Here is a 15,265-nt window from a genome sequence, read left to right on the forward strand (position 1 = left end):
ACTCATGCTGGTGGTGAGGGGCTATTATCCTTCAGGATCTGTAAGTCCCAAACACCCTTTCCTTCTGAAGCTGCCTTGGTCATGATGTCTCATCACAGCAACAGAAAACTAACATGTATAAAAGATGAAAAAAGTATCGGCATTAAGAAACATGACCAATTTTGGTGTACATATACAACAGCACACCGCTTAGCAACAAATAAAAAGAACTATATAGACAAAGAATGATGTGAGTGACCCACAAAAGCATTAAGCTGCTTCCAACTGTCAAGAATGCTGAGAAACAAAGACCAAGAAGTAGACATGCTAACACAGATGGGGAAAGCTCTCGGGCCTCAAGCTTTCACAAAGAACCACACACAAGCAACTGAGGAAAGTTGGGGATGGGTTGGTGGGAAAGGGTGACAATCTTCAGAAGGGAAGACATATCAGTCAGTCCTGAAAACATACATACAAGTAATGTCATATAGACTGAGCACGCTATATTTATATATTTAGGAAAAGTGTGTGTGTGTGTGTGTGTGTGTGTGTGTGTAAAATAAATAAATAAAATGGGGGAAATGAATTTGAAAAAGAACAAAGAAGTATATAGGAACATGATGAAGAAGAAGGGGAAATGATGTACTTATAACCTAAAACAAAAATTAAAAAAAAAAAAACAACCAAAAAAACGGCTGGAGAAAACTGTTAGGTGCCAGGCCAATCTGAGTACTAGCAATCTTAAAAGAAAATAGGTGTGCAAAGGACAGTGTTGTGCAGTCATTTAAAGGTAATCTTTACATAGTGCTAGAGAGATGGCTCAGTAATTAAGAGCACTGATTGCTCTTCCAGAGGTCCTGAGTTCAACTCCCAGCAACCACATGGTGGCTCACAACCATCTGTAATGGGATCTCATGCCTTCTTCTGATGTGTATGAAGACAGCTACCCCGCACTCATAAAATAAATCTTATTTTAAAAAATAAAAAAGATGGTCTTTACAAAAAGCAGTGAGATCACAGGAAGAGTGGTGTTGAAGGTGCCTCCAGGAACAGAAGAGACTTCAGCAGCTGTGACATGCAGTGAGAATTTTAGTTTCTTTAAAGACACAGAGATGTTATGTGAATATGTTTTTGCCTTCACCCCAGGTTGGGATATGGGGCTGCTTCCGACTGTGATTGTCTGCAGCAGCTGACTATGATTTGGAATTCTGGGGACTCTTGAGAGGTATAAAAATGCCTGACAGGGCTGCTGCTACTGCTCCAGCTGTTGTTGTGGTTTGTCCAGTGGTTGCGGGCAGAGAGACTACAAGAAATCTGATATCCTGACTTCGAAGACCAAACTTGTCCCAAGGAACCTGATGCCTCAGTCAGCAGTCTAAGGAGACCGATGACCCCTTTCCCCTCTAACCTTCTTTCTCTTCTACCTAGTGTTGGGAGATTTTTTTTTTTTTCGAGACAGGGTTTCTCTGTATAGCCCTGGCTGTCCTGGAACTCACTTTGTAGACCAGGCTGACCTCGAACTCAGAAATCCGCCTGCCTCTGCCTCCCAAGTGCTGGGATTAAAGGCGTGCGCCACCACGCCCAGCTTGTGTTGGGAGATTTTAAGGGATTGGAGGGGAGAAGAAAGGTAGGAAAAAGAACACAATAAAGTAGCCAAAAGTTCTGCTACAGTGACTTGCTTCTGCTACTGCCTTAACCTAGACAGGTAGTAAACGGAATTAGGTAAGCAATGGAGAAGGCGAGCAAAAACCATGAGGCTGTGAGAGATTAGCTAAGAGTCCAAGAAGTTCAGTATGCACCAGGTGAGTAAAATGGCAAGAGATGAGAGAGCAGATGGTGTTTAAACGTTAGATGTCGTGGATGGGGGCCTCAAAGAATTCTGAGAAAAGGTAGCATGACCAGTCAGCATGAACAATGGTTTACTATTCTAATAGCCTGTGTGAGATATTAGAGGCATAGTGGAGATGAGGAGAGGCGTGGTAAGTGGAAAACACACTCAGGAAGTAAAATGAATAGGGCACATCAAAGATGATGGCTTGGGTGATTAGATCTATCACAGTGATTCTAAGTACCTGTGTGTGAGCAATAAAGTAACAAGTTCCACTCTGGATATATGACTTCTCTTTCTAGATGCCACTATATATACCTTTTCCAAAGGTATTTTGAGATCTTTTTTTTTTTTTTTTGGGGGGGGTATATATGTATCAGGTAATACTTTCTGCCAAAACTATAACAATTTCTGACCTGAAGATAAGGTTCTAACACCTTCATTAAGAAAACTGGGCCAAGCCAGGCGTGGTGGTGCATGCCTTTAATCCCAGCACTCGGAAGGCAGAGGCAGGCGGATTTCTGAGTTCGAGGCCAGCCTGGTCTACAGAGTGAGTTCCAGGACAGCCAGGGCTACACAGAGAAACCCGTCTCGAAACGCCCCCCCCCCCCAAAAAAAGAAAGAAAACTGGGCCAGCTGGGCATGGAGGTGCAATTCTTTAATCCCAGCACTTGGGAGGCAGAGGCAAGCAGCTATCTGGTTGTTCGAGGCCAGCCTGGTCTACATAGCAACTTCCGGGACAGCCAGAGCTACATAGAGAGATCCTGTCTCCAAAGAGAAAAAAGAAAAAAGAGGAGGGGAGGGGAGGGGAGGGGAGGGGAGGGGAGGGGAGGGGAGGGGAGGGGAGGGGAGGGGAGGGGAGAGAAAAAAGAAAATTGGGCCCAGGGACTGGAGAGATGGGTCAATGGATTAAAAACACTGGCTGCTTTTCTAGGGGAACGAGGCTCAATTCCAAGCACCCACACATGGTTAACACCTGTCTCTAACTCCAGTTCCAGGGGATAAGGCGCCCTTTCTGACCTCTTCAGACAATGTACTCACATGGTGCACAGAAATACATGTAGGTGCACACATGTATTTTTTTAAAAATGTATTTGAGAGAGAGAGGGAGGGAGGGAGGGAGGGAGGGAAGAAGAAAACTTTAGATGCCCTAAGAACAGTAAGCTGTCCCTTCTAAGAAATGGCAGCAGTCTGGGGCAGATGGCCCAGTGGGTGTCATGAACCTAAAGTCCCCTGGAGAGAAAGGCCCTCAGTGAGGAGTTGCTTCCATCAGACTCGCCTGCATGCATTGTCTTGAGTGTTGATTAATGTGAAAGGGTCCAGCCCACTGTGGGCCTGGACTGTATGAGAAAGAGGTAGCTGAATGTGAGCCTGGAAACAAATCAGCCATCAGCTTCCCGCCACCGTTCCTGCTTCAAGTTCCTGCCTAGGCTTCCTTCAATGGTGGAATGGACATAAGTGTGGAGAGTTAACTTTGACTGACTTCTTCTTTTTTTTTTTTTTTTTTTTTTTTTTGGTTTTTCAAGACAGGGTTTCTCTGTGTAGCCCTGGCTGTCCTGGAACTCACTCTGTAGACCAGGATGGCCTCGAACTCAGAAATCCACCTGCCTCTGCCTCCACCATGCCTGGCTTGACTGACCTCTTACTTGTGATTAATTATAAATGAGTCTGCTGACATCTGTCTTTGTTTTTAATTAAGACATTTAAGACGGGTGTTATAACCTGACAAGTTCCTCTGCTTACACACGTTTTCTAGAGAGACTGTCCTAGCCTTAGTCAAACATAGATACTGAGTACCATTAACTTGGCAAGAATTTATAGTCACTGTTTATATTCCTGGAATTGATCATGGTTTGTGTGGGTTGCCTTTAAAAGACACTGAGAGCACACACTTGCTTCCTGGCATGGTACTCCCAGCAGCCCGCCTGTCTCTTGCCTGTCCTATAATCATCCTCACTCCCCAGTCGTGGTTCCTACGTTGACTGACCAGCAGGCTCCGGCAAATAAGGCAAGTAAAACCCCTTCTTTCCCATGTTGCTTTGTTCATGGTGTTTATCACAGCAAAAGGAAAGCTAGCTAGACAGTGAGTAAAAGCCCTTGCTGTGAAAGCAAGAAGACCTGAGTTCAAATCTCTATGACATGTAAAGCTAGCATATCCTTCCAGCATCAGGAAGACAGAGACAGGAATCACAGGTGCTCATTAGACAACCAGCCCAGCTGAAAGAGCAAGCAAGGTCCAGTGAGAGAGCATTTCAAAAAATAAGGTGGCGGGCGGCCAGGCATGGTAGTCCTCACTCCCCTGTAGTCCCAGTACTCTGGAAGCAGAAGCAGTGTATCTGTGAGTTCAAAGATGGCCTTGGTTAGAGAGTGAACTCCAGTCAGCAGAGCTACATAAGTAGGTCTTATCTCAATTTATTTATTTTATTTTATTTTTTAAAAAGTTGGAGACCAATGCAAGAAGACATCTGAAGTTCCTCTCTGGTCTCTGAATATACACATGAGTGCACCTCACACACACACACACACACACACACACACACACACCTCGCTTATACACACCATACTCAGACACTGGGGAAAGGAGAAAAAAAGGTGAGAATTTACTAAGCTTTACTATAGATTTAAGGAGTGTTCAGAGAGAGACAGAGTGACGTTTCAAAAGAGAACAGCAGCCGGGCGTTGTGGCGCACGCCTTTAATCCCAGCACTTGGGAGGCAGAGGCAGGTGGATCTCTGAGTTCGAGGCCAGCCTGGTCTACAGAGTGAGTTCCAGGACAGCTGGGCTACACAGAGAAACCCTGTCTCGAAAGACCAAAAAAAAAAAAAAAAAAAAAAAACCCAGCACATACAATATACTCACATGAGGGGCTTGCTTCTCAGTGGTTGCTTGCCTGTGACTTTGTTCAGCTAGGCGTAGTGTGCAACCTTTAACCCCAGCACCGACCATTCAGAACTATGTGGGTCTCCGTGAGTTTGAGACCAACCATCATCTACAATTATGAGTTCCAGACCAGTCAAGGCTACATAGTTTTTGAGACCTTGTCTCAAAAAACAATCATTCAAACACATGAATCTACGGGGGCCATATTTATTCAAATATCACAATACCAGGCTCTACACTATATTCTTAAGTAAATACATTCATTGAAATATCCTTGTCATATTAATTTACACTGAGATAATGGGCCCAGTGTGGCAGCACATGTAATCCCAGCACTCAAGACCTTCAAAAGAATTTTCATAGTCAGGAATTTATTTGAGGAAGCCTGAACTGAACACATACCACACACACACACACCACAGAAACTTTTTAATTAGTTGAACTTACTGATTTCATTTTGTGTGTTTTGCCTGCATGTATTTCTGCACGCCATGTGTATGCTTTGTGCCCACTAATGTCAGAAGGCATGCAATACCCTGGTACCAGAGTTATGGATGGTTGTGAGCTACCATGTGGTGCTAAGAATTGAGCCTAAGTCCTCTAAAGGAGCAAACAGTGCTCTTGAACTCTGAACCCTCTCTCCAGCTCTACATTTGGATTGTTTTTAAAAAAGATCTTCTACATAGTCCAAGCTGACTCGAAACCCAGGATCTTCCTCCTGCCTCAGCTTCCAAAATGGTTGAGATTACCCATACCTAGCTTAAATTACTTGTATTTTAGGGTCTTACCATAATCAAAGCCAGGGCCTTATGCACCCAAGCCACTCTACCACTGGCTACATCCCTACTTCCAGAGTAATTGTTTTTTTAATGAGAAAAAAAAATCAGGTGTGATAATACACATGCCTACAGTTCTCAGGAGGACCAAGGCCAACCTCAGCTACAGAGCAAGCTCAAGGCTAGCCTGGACTGTATTAGATCCTGATGATCTTGACAAAGTAAACTTAAAATAAAATACTGACTTTAGATAGATCCTTCAATCCTAAAACACTGCATCTTGAGAGCTGGCAATGGCCATGAAGACGCCAGCCAGCCTGTCCCGGGACTTCCCCACGCAGCTTGGCTGTGCTCGCCAGGTTTCAAGGAACACGTGGAATTTTCTAAGTTTCAAACTCCTGACTACAAAGACTTTTCTTGCTACCTCAAGTTTCACAAAAATTGGGCTACCCAAGAATTCCAACATGCTTAAAGCAAAAGCAGCTTTTCTGTGTGTGGCTGACTTCTGTGGCCCTCATCAGCTCTGCTGTTCACACAGAGCTTCCCACACAGGAGCTACGGTGCTCACCTGGTCCAACTGTCACCTCAGTGGAATGCTTGTTAATGACTTTAATCTTATCACTGAAGCCATTCCTCTCCACAATCTTCACGGCAGCCTCAGCCATAGGCTTAAACACCTACACATCGAAAAACGGGGCAGGAGAAGACAGGGAGGGAAAATGAGCAACATGCTATTTAAAACCAAAACCTTACAACCCCAGGACTCATAGCTAGCAAGATAGTATCTGACTCTGGTCTCATAATTTGATGCTAAAAGTCTTTTATTCTCCAAATGTGTCATGAAAATGAACACAAAAGGATGAAGTCCAACCAGCTATTGTGTCTGCTATCCCAGAATTCAAGAGGGTAAGGCAGAAAAATTATCATGAGTTAGAGACAAGCCCAAGCTACAGAGTGAAACTGTCTCAATACCTTCCACCTGAACAAAAAGATAAAAGTTCAAATCCCATTATTTCATGCCAGCTACGTGGAAAGGAAGGGATCCTGCACTACCTAGTAAGGGCAGTAGGTGTCGCTGCCGTGGTAAAGACAGTAAGAACAGAGCCCTCCCACAAACCTAGGAATACATGCTTTGTGTTAATGTGTTATGTTCAGAATTGAGCCAGTCCCAAAGCACAGCCTGTATTCCCTATGACACGTGGGACCCTCCACAACGTAGACCCCTTTACTCTCCCAGCCGCACCGTTTCGTAACCCACATGATCCTCTCCAGCATTCATAGGCAAGCCTGAACTTTCCCTCCTCATCTGCCAGATCGAATCCTACTGGAGGCTGGGAATGGTGAACCATGCCTGTAATCTCAGCACTTGGGAAGTGTAGGAAGGAGGAGCAGGAGTTCAAGGCCAGCCTAGCTACATAGTAAGTTTGAGGCCAGCCTGGGCTACATAAGACCCTAGTGTGTAAAGCACACATACAAGCACAACCCACAGGGAAGCACCGAGCTTTTCCTCCAGAGTCATGAGCCCCTGAGCCCTTTTCTAGCCCCTCTAATCCTGACTTTTCAACCTGCCTAGTCTGGATCTCACAGCTCTAATCATAAAAACACACAAACTCCCAGAAATACAAAGTAGAAACAAATAACAGGATATTTTCTTTATCTTTTTCTTTCTAAATTGTTTTCTGTATTTTCTACCATGAAAATTATTTTGTTTTTTCTTTCTTTCTTTTTTTAAAATATTTATTTATTTAATGTATATATGAGCATCCTATCTCTGACACACCAGAAGAGGGCATTGTATCCCATTACAGATGGTTGTGAGCCACCATGTAGTTGCTGGGAATTGAACTCAGGACCTCTTGGAAGAGCAGTCAGTGCTCCTAACCCGCTCCAGCCCCAATTTTGGTTTTTGTACTACTGAAAAAAGTTGTGTGTATATCTGTCTGTGTGTATGTATATATTATTTGTGTATGTGTGTGTGTAGACAGCTGGGGGGAAACAATCATTTCTAAAATGTAGTTTTTTCCACACTTGGTCTCTGGCCTCAAACCCTGTTGTCAATCACTTCATCTGAGCCTCTAAAATGGTCACAAGCTCAGCATCCTCCTCCTTCTGCTGCCCTTCCCTAAACCTCAGTCACCACAGCCTCTCCTCAGCCCTGCTCAAGATCTCAAGGGTTGGAGAGACAATGCACCTCAAGTGTGTGGCACTATTTTGTTTTTTTGTTTGTTTGTTTTGCGAGACAGGGTTTCTCTGTGTAGCTCTGGCTGTCCTGGAACTCACTCTGTAGATCAGGATGGCCTCGAACTCAGAAATCCGCCTGCCTCTGCCTCCCAAGTGCTGGGATTAAAGGCCACGATGCCCGGGGTGGTACTAATTTTGATTGTCACTTAGCACAATACAGTGTCGCTTGAGAAGGGCATGTCTGCATTAGACTGGGCTGTGAAGAGGCCTGTGAGGGATTTTTCTTAGTTGGGTGAACAGATCCACCCTGAATCCTGACCGTGGACTAGGTCCAGGACTGAATGGAAGAGAAAGCCAGCTGAGCACAAGCCTGCTGCATGCGTCACTCATTGCTTTCAGCTCTTGGCTGGGAATATAAGTCAACTGCTGCTGCAAGTTCCTGACACCCTGACCTCTCCCCAGTGATAAACCATAACCTGGACCTGTGAACAAGGAACCCCTTAGCCCCTAAATTGCTTGTCAAAACCAAAGATGGAGCTATGGCAGCGGTGCAGTGTGAGGAGTGGGGATCAGAATTCACCATTCATGTAAACCCTGCATGGGTGGAACAGTCCCTCTGCAATGCCAGACCACGGGAGCCCGACCCAAAGGAGCAAGATACTCAGTTTAAATGAGCTGGATTGGCTAGTTCTGAGTCCAAGCAGCCCTACATCAGTATATAAGGTGGAGACGGGCTGAGGAAGACACCAATGTCGGTCTCTGGCCTCCACATACAAGCAAACCCAAACATACCATCCTCTCACCCTAACCATGAACAGACACGAACAATGAAGAGGACTTCCCCACACCTACTATTCCCTCCCTCAAAACAGGGGCAGTGGTGCAGTATGGGAACTGACCTGCTTTAAAGTGATGACCCATCTGGCTTGAGGGGAACTAAATCCCTTTGTCAATTATTTTGGCCAATTATAGAAGCAAGGAGAGATTTGCCAGAAATGTCTATGAAAAGCCTGCTGCTTTTAAAAGAGAAGCTAAGTCCAGATCGTGTTTTCCTGTCTGCATCCCCAGAGGCTCTTCAGCGGTTCTCCCACAGCCAGCAGAGCTCTAAGCCTTCGAAGGAAGGTGGCCCAGCAACAGAGCACAGTAAGAAAGATTCATACCGAAGATGGCTCACAAGCACTTATTGCTTTACAGGAAACCAGAAGTTGGTTCCCAGGACCCACATTAGTCAGCTTAGAAGCATGTATAACTCGATCTGATGCCTTCCCTCTTTTAGTCTGAGGTCACCGACATGGGTATATGCACATACGTATACACACACACACACATGTTCGCGCACACACGCATATATAAATAAAACAAACTCTTAAAAAAAATGAGGGGCTGATGAGATACCTCAGTGCTTAAAAGTTCACCCTGCTCTTCCAGAGACCCATGCTTACACACTAGATTAGGTGATTTAATGCCTTCTTCCGGCCTCCATGGGCACCTGTACTCATATGCCTCCCCCCAATTAATCAAAAACAAAATCTTAAAAAAATATTTTAAAGGTCATTAATAAAGTGGGCAGTAGTAGTACACATCTTTAATCCTACCACTCAGGAGGTAGAGGCAGGCAGATCTCTTAAATTCGAAGCCAGCCTGGTATACAGAGTGAGTTCCAGAATAGCCAAGGATAACAGACAGCCAAGGAGATAGAGAAACCCTATCTCCAAAAACAAACAAACAAACAAACAAACAAAGCTCATTAATGATTTCCTATTGCCAACTCAACAACTGTTAGTCTTTACCCAGCCAAACCTTTTTTTTTTTCTTTAAGATTTGAGGTTTTGTTTTGTTTTTTGTTGTTGTTGTTTTTGGTTTTTGTTTTGTTTTGTGTGTTTTTTAAAATTTATTTTATGTGTAAGTTCTCTGCTGCATGTATACCTGCATGCCAGAAGGCAACAGATGCCTTAGGTGGTCATGAACCACCACTGTAAGTGCTGGGAATTGAACTCAGAACCTCTGGAAGACCAGCCAGTGCTCTTAACCACTAAGCCATCTCTCTAGCCCCCCAGCCAAACTTTTATACCTACTTATACTATCTAACATATTAGCAACATATAGCTAGTTAAAATGGGATAAAATTAAAAACTCATTCCTTGAGTACTTGGTAGCTGTGGTGGTTTGACTAAAAATGGCTACCCAAGTACCATAAGTTCATATATTAGAATGCTTAATTACCTGAGAGTGAAAGGATTTCAAAGGATTAGGTGTGGCCTTGTTAGAGGAAGTGGATCATGATATGTAGGCTTTGAGGTTTTAAAAGTCCACTCCAGGTCCAGTCTCTCAGCTTGCCGAATTAGGCTGTAGCTCTTAGCTGCTTCTCCAGCACCACACCCACCTGCCACCATCCTCTGTGACAAGATGACACTGGAAGCAGGTCCACATTTAAATGCTTCCTTTTTTAGAGTTGCCTTAGTCCTGGTGTCTCTTCACAACAACAGTGACTGAACTACAACCATATGTCACTGGGGCCCACTGTATCAGACACCACCACTGACAGTCTTCGCCTAGCTATACCTGGTGAGTACTACCTCCTTTCCAAGGTTTCCATGATCTGCTCTGCTGACTTCTACAGTACTCTACCTTCTGGGGTCATTTCCTATCTGAACTTGACTTCACTGGCCACATGTTTCCAAGTTTAGCTCTTCCCCGTTCCCTCCCCAAGCAATCTCACTGCTAACTTATGCTGGTGAGTACCAAGTCCACCTGTATACAGCCTTTTGTGTGCTTAGGGACAGAACCAGAGTCCTGCCTGCATGCCTAGCTCCTATTTGTTTATTTACCATTTTCGCTGAAGATCAAGCTCCTTGCATGCTAGCAGGTATTACGCTAATGAGCTGCCTCCTCAAAGCTTCTTTTGCTTATTGATTGTAGGACTTAAGTCCTTAACAATTCTGAGTCCTGGCTCCTTCTTTTGTAACAGGGATAACAAAATTTACTTTGAAGCTATCAAGGGAATCATTCTAAAACATCACTTCTTTTTATCTGCTTGACACCTTGGCAATGCTTTGGTTTTTGGTTGGTGTCATTTGCTTACTTTGGATTTTTCAGTTACAACGTTACATAGCCCAGGGTGGCCTTAGTCCTGACTCATCCTGCTTCTCTCTCCCAAGTACTAGGCCCAGTCTAAACATCATTATTTCATTTCTTTATGGCTGTGTAAAATTCCATTGTGTGTATGTAGACGCTTTTTCCTTATCTAGCATCTACTTATATACATCTAGGCTGATTCTAATTTCTGTCTATTAAAAATAATGCAGTATTATCCTTTTAATTTTTTTCTTATGAAATCCAAGACAAGTACAGACTGCACCCTGAGAAAGCCTCGGGGCTACACTGAAATCTACAGAGTATAGTCTCTGGCTGTCTAATAAGGACTTGATACTAGCTTAAATCCACATCTGAGCAGTCGTCTCTGATAGATACCTCACAACAGTTTTTAACTGCAAAGCTATATCTCCAGCCCCTAAACACTTTAAAAAAAATAGCTTTACTCATTTCATTTAAGTTGGTTCATTTTTTGGGACAGGATTTATTTAGTCTTGGCTATCCTGGAACTCCATATGTAGACCAGGCTGGCTTCAAACTTACAGAGATCATTCAGCCTGCGGCTCCTAAGTACTAGCTGGGATTGAATGTGTGTGCCACCACAACTAGCCTGCTCATTTTGTTTCTGGTTTTTGTATGTATGTGTGTATATGTGTGTGTGTGTGTGTGTATATATATATATAATATATAATATATATGTGTGTGTGTGTGTGTATATATATATATATATAATATATATGTATGTGTGTATATATGTGTGTGTGTGTGTATATATATATATATATATATATATATAATATATGTGTGTGTGTGTATATATATACACACACACATATATACACACATACATACATACATATATATGTGTGTGTGTGTGCGCATAATATGCATGCTTGGTGCCTGCGGAGGTCAAAGAGAGCACTGGATCCCCTGAACCAAAAGTTAGGGATAGTTGTGAACCACCATCTGAGGCCTGAAAATTGAACCCAAGTCCTCTGAAGGAATAAATGCTCTTAACTTCTGAGCCATCTATCCAGTCACCAACAGATCGTTCCTACCCCGGGCTAAGTATATCTCAAACCAGGTTTAGCTGCACATGCTTTTATATTTTGTGTACGGGTGTGTGTGTGTGTGTGTTACATACATGTGAGTGCCAGGACACTATAACTCAAAGATGTTGAATCCCCCGGAGCTGGAGCTATGAGCTGTCAGCCATGTGTGCTAGCTTTCTAAAGGAGTAGTACGAGCTCTTAATCATGAGCTATCTCTTCAGCCTATGCTCATCTTTCAAAGATAAAAGTGGGGTGTGTTGGCACACACCTCCAATCCCAACACTGAGGTTGGGGCCAGAAGCAGGTGGAGCTCTGTGAGTTTGAGACCAGACTGGTGTATACAGTGGGTTCCAGGACAACCAAGACTATGTAGAGAACTTGTCTCAAAAAACTAACTAACTAAATATTATATTTATTATTGTGTGGTGTGTGATGGTGTGTGTGTGTGTGTGTGTGTGTGTGTCTGTGTGTATAAATAAGTGTGCATGTGCCACAGAGTGCATGTGGAGGTCAGAGGACAACCTCGGGATGCTATTCTCCTTTTTCATTGTGAGACCCAGGGGTCAAACCTGGGTTATCAGGTTTTCAGAACGAGCCATACCTCTCTAACCACTGATCTACCTATGACACCATCCCAATACTTTGAGATTAGGGCCACACTGTAGGGATGACAGGGTGGACAGCTAGAAGAAGCCTAAGTAGAACACACTCTACTATTGACCTCAGGATTTTATGGGACCAAAAATTTTTATATTATTTAAGCTACTGCTATAATTCATTTACCACATCTCCTGCTATCGTGTATACTATTTACATTTTCATAAGAATGATTAATATTTTATTAAAGAAAGAAGTTAAACTGATGTTGTTTTAAGAGTGTCTGTGGTAGCTCCTAGTGGGAACGATCTGTCGGAGGCCCCGGATGACCCTGAAGCCTGATTTCCCACTGAGCCATCTTTACAGCCCGCATAACTATTTTTTAAAGTTCCTCCGGGATCCTCACACAGCCAAGTCTGGAAAACACTGTTTCAGAGCAAAAAGAAAAAAAGAAAAAAGAAACCAAACTCCTGGAGAAAGGAACCCATCTGGCTCATCTCTCTGTGTGGGGAGGTTTGTCATGTGCTCGGCATGTGTTTGTCAACAGACCAGGAAACCGCAAGGACCTAAAGGCCTTTCCTTGTAAGGCAGATGACATATACCCAAAGAGCACAGCTTACCTCGATAGCATAGCAGAAGTCAGCCCCTGCAGTAACTGCCATCATTGACAAGAGGCCTGTGCCAGTACCAATGTCAAGAACCAAGGCCTTCTGTCCTCTGTCTTTCACCCTGCTGACAGCTGCCCGGATACCCTGGTAGTATTTTATATTCTACGAAAAAGGAAAAATATCTGTCATGTCACACGTCATCATAAGTAAGTGAAAAGGTGCTAAACACAGGTGGACCCTATGTCCTGTGTAGCCTCTAGATGTCAGCACTTGCCAGCTGAGCTAGACAAGACTCCAAGATCACTGAGTCAGCCTCCTGCCCTGTGTTACGTGATTCTCTCTCTGCCCTATCTGCTATTTCTGTTTAGGAATGCTGGAGAAACTATGAACCACTGTCCTTTTTAACTGTAAGGTATAGGATACGGGGATTAAGAGGGTGAATGGCAGGTAGGAGAAGGGACAAAGTATGCCCTTCCTGTAGGAATGCAGTTCTGATCATTCATGTTCCTTTTAGAAATGGCAGCTGGTTCCAGGCCCTCTTCTCCCAGTAACCCAACAAACAGCCTTCTAGTGCCTCAGAGCAGCACCAAAACCTAAGGACTGATTCATCTGAAAGGCGTGAGCACGGGCCCACGGACAGCACCTCCCCAACCCTCCCCGCCAACTTCTGGGAATCCTAAACATCTGCATCTGTCAGTCCCAGATCAGAACTTCCAAATGCACAGCTAAGTTGGTTATGTGCTCACTGAAAACTCGACTAAACCTGGGTCCTCTGGAGTGCTCTTAACTATTGAGCCACCTCTGCAGCCCCAATACACAATTTAAAAATAGTTTTCACATATATTTACTTACTTATTTGTTTCGGGTGGAGAATCTATGTGCACACATTAGCCCTTATGTGTACATCACAAGACAAAGTGTAGGAGTCAGTTCCCTCCCCTACCATGGAGGTTCCGGGGACAGAACTGAGGTTGTCAGGTTTGAGGGCAAGCAGCCTTACCTGAGAAGCCATCCTGCCAACCCACTTATAAAAAAGGGTTTTGGTTTGGGGTTGGGTTTTTGTTGTTGCTGCTGTTGGCTGAGTGTTTCTAAATTTAAACACTACATGTTGATTTCTTTTCTTTTTTTTTTTTTTTCCAATGCTGGGTATCGCTCAGGACCTCACGTATGCTAGACAAGTAGTCTACTAAGATATATACCAGTCTCTAAAATAACAAATGTTGATAAATGTGAAGAAACTAGAAAACTCATACATCAGTAATAAAAACATGAGATGACACATCCACCCTAAAAGAGGTTCCAACAATTCTTAAAATGTCAAGCATACACTTATGAGGGGCTAGAACCATAGCTCAACAGTTAAGAGCACTTGTCACCTTTGTTGAGACCTGATTCAATTGCGAGTGTTCACATGGCAGCTCACACAGACTGACTTCTGGGCTGTCATGTACCCCAATGCAAGCTGAGCAACAATTTGCAGTCGGAAGACCAATATATTCAATGAGACTTCAGGCTCACAAAAAGGGAGAGCTCTATTTCTGGCTTGGCTGACTGTATAGAATGTCATCTGGCCAACTTCCTTCTAAAGTAAGAAGACCTTCTCTATGTGGATCCCACTAAAATCAGAAAATCTCAAACACAATATTACAATAATAAGATGAGCACGCCACGTTACTTGTCTAGTCAAAAACCAAGACTGCTTTTTCCCAGTTAGCTCAGCAAACACACGCAGATTAGCATCCTTCAGTATAGTCTATACACTGAGGTGCTCAAGAGTGTCCTTTTAAGGCTAGAGATATGGCCTAGCAGTTAAGAGTGCTTGCTGATCCCACACTGGGCAGTTACCATACACACACCTCCAGCCCCAGAGATACAACACCCTCTTCTGTCCTCCAAAATCACCTGCACATAATATATATCCGCATAGACAACATACACACTAATAAAAATAAAAGTGCTAGGGTTGGGGGTGCATGAGTTTAATTCAGCATCCAAGAGGCAGATGGATATGAATTCAAAGCCAACCTACTTTGTACAGTGAGTTCCAGAGCAGCCAATGCTGCACAATGAGACTGTCTAAAAACAAATGAAAACTAAGAATCTTACTATAGCACAGAGAACTGTAGGAGGCTTCCTTTACCCAGCCACTGGAACACTGAGAAAGGCTTAGCTACAAGGGTCTTTGCTGAGTGAGCCATCTTGCTTCTTCACTGTGGATGCGCTGTAACTGTGCAGTGAATGCTCTCCTAGAGCCCATGCTCGCTTCACCAT

At 43.7% G+C, this 15,265-nt stretch overlaps 1 protein-coding gene across 1 annotated transcript in view; it reads right to left on the reverse strand.

Moving 5' to 3' along the window:
• Positions 1-15,265, reverse strand: part of Prmt7 (protein arginine methyltransferase 7) — a 42,048-nt gene that overhangs the window by 19,407 nt on the left and 7,376 nt on the right. Inside the window, exons 4-5 of the mRNA XM_021170781.2 lie at positions 13,007-13,156; positions 6,032-6,140 (exon numbers count right to left, since the gene is read on the reverse strand). Coding sequence (XP_021026440.1) covers positions 6,032-6,140; positions 13,007-13,156 — 259 coding nt within the window. The remainder of the gene's footprint in view (positions 1-6,031; positions 6,141-13,006; positions 13,157-15,265) is intronic.

Source organism: Mus caroli, unplaced genomic scaffold, assembly GCF_978045245.1.
Source record: "Mus caroli unplaced genomic scaffold, Mus_caroli_1 scaffold_10, whole genome shotgun sequence".
Taxonomy (NCBI): domain Eukaryota; kingdom Metazoa; phylum Chordata; class Mammalia; order Rodentia; family Muridae; genus Mus; species Mus caroli.